At 44.5% G+C, this 6,393-nt stretch overlaps 1 protein-coding gene across 2 annotated transcripts in view; it reads left to right on the forward strand.

Moving 5' to 3' along the window:
• LOC122550137 overlaps positions 1 to 5,475 on the forward strand; it is an 81,445-nt gene extending 75,970 nt beyond the window's left edge. For both annotated transcript variants that reach the window (XM_043690777.1, XM_043690776.1), the window contains 2 exons: positions 76 to 470; positions 5,190 to 5,475. In XM_043690777.1, the coding sequence (XP_043546712.1) occupies positions 76 to 470; positions 5,190 to 5,196 (402 nt within the window). In that variant the 3' untranslated portion in view covers positions 5,197 to 5,475. The remainder of the gene's footprint in view (positions 1 to 75; positions 471 to 5,189) is intronic.
• Positions 5,476 to 6,393: the final 918 nt, after the last annotated feature.

A 6,393-nucleotide genomic window follows, 5' to 3' on the forward strand; every position in this document is an offset into this window, starting at 1 on the left:
GTAAGTATAGTCACTGTTAGAGTGTATGAAGCTCTGCTGCCAGTTTACACATGTTCAAACTTTACTTTGTCACAGCCAAAGAAATCCATTTCACCTCCAAGCCCAAGCTCGCTGCAGCACTGCCACTCCCTCGGGTCGCTCTCCAACAATCCCAGGGCCAGAGGAGAGCACAGCCATCAGGCCATCTCCAGGAGAAAGCAGCAGCACCTGCCCAAGAACCTCCATTCAAATAGGAGAGTTCTGAGAAAGTCAGGAGTGTCTACCTCCTTGGGAACATCGGTCACGAGTGTGAACCCCACTCAGGAAGAATGGAGTGACAGTAACGAGAGGACAGAGAAGGTAGCAGTCTCCTCCCTGCAGACAAAACTAAGCAATCGGACTTCCACTATCACTGCGAGTCTACCTCCCGACATCCCCCACTATAGGTCGGTTCATGCACCAAACAAGGTCACCCCAAGGAAAGTTTCCAGGTGGGTTCAATCACTCCCGTAGGCCGCAATCACCCAGAATGCTCAAATAATGTGTTTTAGTTCTTAGGAGGTTCTGTGATGACTGAATGAGGAATTTTGGCCAGTGCACAGAAGAACTTGGTGACTTTTTAAAAACTAATATTTATGTAAGGGATTTGGTGGCCTTGGCAAAGGTGGTCACTTGATGCCCATTCCTAATTGCCCTGTAGGCTCCGTCAAAGCACAAATAAGTGTCAACCACATTGCTGAGAATCTGGAATCACATATAAGCTAGACCAGTTCAGACATACTGCCTTCTGTAATGCAATCAGCTAATGGTTACGTGTTCACTACAAGGGCAGCTTCTCATTCCATATCTTTTCAGAATTCAAATTTTTAATCGCATGCAGGGACATTAGCTTGGGGTTCTTGATGCACAGTTCACTGGCATTACCATGACGACACTGGCTTTCTGTGAGGAAAGACTTGCTATCGGTGAGGTCAGGGCATCTTGAAACGCTGTTTTTGAAGCAAATTCACAGTTGGAAAACTGATGGCCAATTAACTCCGACAAACAGCAATTAGACAATAACATTGATGAAATGGTCAAAGTGTCGGTTGGTGGATAAATATTGGTCAGCACTCTGCAGCATCTCTTTCCTCTCCTTTGAACCAGTGCTACCAGAATTTCTACATTCTCAAGTACACGAGGTGAAGTTTCATGTAACGGCTGAACTGAAATACACAGCACCTCCATTAGTGTTACTCAGCCTGGAGTCAGACCTGAATCATTGACTCAGGTCAGAGTGCTACCCCAAGAGGTGCAGCTGACACAGTATCGTCAGAGAGTCATTTACTACACAAAGTAAGTGACAACATGAGCCACTCAATAGCACCAGTGTGCATCTTGTTGATAGTACACACAACTGCTACTGAGCATCGGTGGTGGAGGGGCTGGATGTTTGTAGCTTGATTGCTGACACATCTACAAAAATCACTTTCTCCACCACTGACACTCAGTTATTACCACCACCACCACCACCACCTATACAATACACTGCAAAAATTCACCAAAGATCCTCAGACAGCACCTTTCAAACCCACGACCACTTGAAGGACAAGAATAGCAGATACACAGGTACACCACCACCTCCAAGTTCCCCTCCATTCTGACTTGGAAATATATCACTTTTCCTTTGCTATCATTAGGTCAAAATCCTGGAATTCCCTCCCTAAAGGCATTGTAGGTCAACCTACAGCATACAGACCGCATTGGTTCAAGAAGGCAGCTCACCACCACCATCACCTTCTCAAGAGGCAATTGGGGACAAGCAATACATGCTGACCCAGCCAGTGATGCTCATGTCCCACAAATAAATCAAAACAAATTCCACCCCCCATTGAGGCCTTCCAAGAAGCAATCTGTACATTGAAATTTCTTGTTGAAGTTATTTTTTGTTAATTGTGGTCCATGTCATACCATGCTGTGTGCAAAAGTTCCCTTTGCATTTGATAACTACTATTATACAAGTAGCTCTTGTACCATCAGTTATTGAGTAGTTTGCTTCCTTATCTTATCCAAACCCCTCAATTTTAATCTCGCTTGCACTAAGGAAGACAACCCCGGATTCTCCAACCTAATCCACCCAATCGCTGGACCTGTTTCCGGTAATCTTCCTCCACACCGTCTCATTGACCTTCACGTCTTTCCTAAGTGTGGACTGAACAAGAGTGTTAAGACTGGCATTAGGTGATCAGATACTGGTATCATATTTAAACTCTCAACCTTCTATTAAAGATGAATGTGACCGATTGAAGTGGAAAAAAAATTTCCTTTAATGTAAACAAAAGCTACTTAGTTCAGAAACATGAGAGCTTTGTGGAGAATGGCTACTGCAGCTTTCCATTGAAACTCAACCTAAGCTCAGAGCACAGCACCTCCCATTTTCACCAGGCACTTTTACAGCCTTACAGGCTCAAACCATTTTAGATTGCACCCTGTGCCCTTATGTTGTTTCCTTTCTCTTAGCGAGTTTTATCTCTTGACGTTGCAACCAAACAGAAAGAACTGCAGATACTGGAACAAAATCAGAAACAAAAACAGAATTTGCAGGGAAGGCAGAAATCAAAGTTAAGATTTCAGTTCCAGTGACCCTTCCTCTAATCCCATTTGACCCATATCCTACTAAACCCTTCCTATTCATGTACCCATCCAGATGCCTTTTAAATGTTGTCATTGTACTTTCCTCTGACAGTTTATTTCCATACATGTACCACCCTTTGCATGAAGAAGTTGCCCCTTATGACCCTTTTAAATCTTTCCCCTTTCACCATAAAGGGATTTGGACTCCTCTACCCTGGGGAAAAAGCCTTTACTATTCACCATGCCCCTCATGATTTTATAAACCTCTGTAAGGTCACTCCTCAGCCTCCAATGCTCTAAGGAAAACAACCCCGGCCTACTCAGCCTCTCCCTGGATAGCTCAAACCCTCCAACCTTGGCAACATCCTTGTAAATTGAGAGTTCTGAGGAAGGATCACTGACCACAAAACGTTAACTCTGATTTCTGACCACAGATGCTGCCAGACCTGCTGAGTTTTTCCTTAATACATATCCTTTGTTTCTTCACTTGTTACTTCTTCTGACCTTGCACCACAAAACCTTCTTGAATCTCTCCTGTCCTCTGCCCTCTCACAGACCTTTCCATTTGATCTCCCCATCCTTTCCCTACCAATCCACCCACTTGCTCAAAATCTACACTTTGTTAAACTCTGCCCTGTTCAGACAAAACATCTGTTCTGTTTTTCTATCCACAGACTTCTAGGACTGCTAAGTTGTTCTCGCATTGTTTTCCTTTTGGATTTCTTGGAGAATTTTTGCCCCTTCCCTTCTTCGAGTACTAATAATCAAATCAGATTCTGGAGTCAGCAATCTGATGTCTCAGATGCTGATTGATCAGTAAAGGGATCTTCTTGATTAGTAAGGGTTACAGGGAGAAAGCAAGAGAAAGGAGTTGAGAAACATATCAGCCATAATCTAATGGCAAGGAGGAGAAAGTGAGGACTTCAGATGCTGGAGACCAGAGTTGAAAAATGTGGTGCTGGAAAAACACAAGCAGGCCAGGCAGCATCCGAGGAGCAGGAGAATCGACGTTTTGGGCATAAACCCTTCTTCAGGACTCAGTCTAATGGCAAGCAGACCTGATGGGCTGAATGGCCCAATTGTGTTCCTATATCTTACAGTGTACAGGCTTGGAAAAGAGAGGAAGGGGGAGAGAGAGAGAGAGAGAGAGAGGAGAGGGAAAGAGAGAGAGGGAGAGAGAGAAAGGGGGAGGGAGAGAAAGCGAGCGAGCGCACATTAACCATTATCCTACTTTTAGAGTCAGAGATGTACAGCACGGAAACAGACCCCTCAGTCTAACTTGTCCACACTGACCAAATAATCTCGCCCCATTTACCAGCACTTGGCCCATAGCTCTCTAAACCGAAAAGGTGTTGCTGGAAAAGCGCAGCAGGTCAGGCAGCATCCAAGGAGCATGCGAATCGATGTTTTGGGCATGAGCCCTTCTTTAGGAATCCAGATTCCTGAAGAAGGGCTCATGCCCGAAACGTCGATTCTCCTGCTCCTTGGATGCTGTCTGACCTGCTGCGCTTTTCCAGCAACACATTTTCGGCTCTGATCTCCAGCATCTGCAGTCCTCATTTTCTCCATATCTCTCTAAATCCTTCCTATTCATAAGCCCATCCTGATGCCTTAAATGTTGTAATTGTACCAGCCTCAAGATATAAGAGAGAACTAAGGGGCAACGTTTTCACACAGAGGGTGGTACGGGTATGGAATGAGCTGCCAGAGGAAGTGGTGGCGGCTGGTACAATTGCAACATTTAAGAGGCATTTGGATGGGTGCATAAATAGGAAGGGTTTGGAGGGATATTGGCTGGGTGCTGGCAGGTGGGACTAGATTGGGTTGGGATATCTGATCGGCATGGACAAGTTGGACCGAAGGGTCTGTTTCCATGCTATACATCTCTATGACTTCTTCTGGCAGCTCATTCCATACATGCACCACCTTCGGTGTGAAAGAAGTTGCCCCTTAGGTCCCTTTTAAATCTTTCCTGCCTCACCCGAAACCTATGCCCTCTAGTTCTGGACTCCCTCACCTCAGGGAATAGACCTTGCATAATTACCCTATTAATGCCCCTTACAATTTTATAAACCAGTATAAGGTCACCCCACAGCCTCCCCCTATAGCTCAAAACCTCCTGGCAACATTCTTCTATATCTTTTTTGAACTCTTTCAAGTTTCACAACATCTTATAGGAGGGAGACCAGAATTGCACACAATATTCCAAAAGTGGCCTAACCAATGTCCTGTACAGTCGCAACATGACCTTCCCAACTCCTGTACTCAATACTCTGACCAATAAAGGAAAGCATACCAAACACCGCCTTCACTATCCCATCTACCTGCGACTCTACTTTCAAGGAGCTATGAACCAGCACTCCAAGGTCTCCCTGTTCAGCAATACTTTCTAGGACCTTAGAGATTAAAGTAAATGCCTGGACATGGGTTACTTGCCAGATCAATTGGCTGTACCTCTATGTTCTGAAACAAAGACAAGAAACCAATGATCAGCAGCCAGAAGTAGATGGACAGTGAAAATAGTGTGTCTTTGGTAGTGGAGAAAATATTTTTAAAAAGCACTGCTCACTTTACCACTTGTTTTGTTCTTCTAACAGACGCTGACAATACAGAAAGGAGCAGTCAGATTTAAGGGAAGAATGTTTTCCTCGGATGGAAGATGGTTGGAATCACAGTTTCTCCACGGCAGATTGCTTGTCTTGCTTAGTGAGCAGGCATTGAACTTGCTGGTTGGCTGGGAGCTTTGCCAGTAACACCAGTGAACCTGCACTGACCGCTGTAAGCCCGAACCGGGTAGCTCTGATAGCTGCACTTTCTCAGTTTACTGTAACATTTAATACCGTTGTTACAAACCTCTACTCAATAAAACCTGCACTGAAATCAGGTGGAACTCCTGCAAACATTAATACCAGAGGCAGCACTGACCTACATGAAAGCTGCTCTAATCACTTTCCCCACTCTACTCTTCATTGGTACAGAAATGGCCACAAATAGAGAGTCAGTGACATCTGACTTTATAGCAGTAAATCTGCCTGGCCATTTTGGGCTCTCTGCCCAGGTTCCCAGTTGCAGTACAACTTCCTGCTAAGTAATGGATGCACAAACATAGAGGTCAAATATTGCTGATCATTCTTTGCATCACCCTTGCATTCCTAAATGGTTCTTACTTTGAAGTGGTCAGGAGTTATTTTAAAGCTCAGGAGGGTTGTGAATCTTTGGAATCCTCTAATCTAATACAAAGGCCTTTGAACAATTGATGTGTCCATCCAGGATTGAGGTCAATAGATTTTTGAACACCATGGAATTAAGAAGACAGGGTGAGAAGGTAGAGTTGAAATAGCAAATTAACTTTAATCTTATTGATTGGTTGAACAAGCCCAAGGGATCATACGGTCAACTTTTGCTTTACATTTTTAAACTTTCAGTGTACCATTGCAAGAGATTGATGCTACAGTATGCCAGTCTTCGTAGAATACACATAGTCCTTGGGTAGTGTTGTAGAACAGAGGGACCTAGGGTGCAGGTACATCTTTGAAGTTTGCATCACATGCAGACATGACAGTTAAAAGACACATGGCAAGTTTGCCTTCATTACTCAGTCCTTGTAATATTGGAATTGGGGCAGCATGTTGAGGTTGTACAGGACATGAGTGAGGGCTCTTCTGGAATACTGTTCACAAAGTTACAGGAGGGATATTATTAAGCTGGAAGGGGTTCAGAAGAGATTTTCTAGGATGGTGCTGGGTATAGGGCGGCATGGTGGCTCTGGTTAGCACTGCTGCCTCACAGCACCAGGGTCCC

The sequence above is a fragment of the Chiloscyllium plagiosum genome, chromosome 5 (genome assembly GCF_004010195.1).
Source record: "Chiloscyllium plagiosum isolate BGI_BamShark_2017 chromosome 5, ASM401019v2, whole genome shotgun sequence".
In the NCBI taxonomy this organism is placed as follows: domain Eukaryota; kingdom Metazoa; phylum Chordata; class Chondrichthyes; order Orectolobiformes; family Hemiscylliidae; genus Chiloscyllium; species Chiloscyllium plagiosum.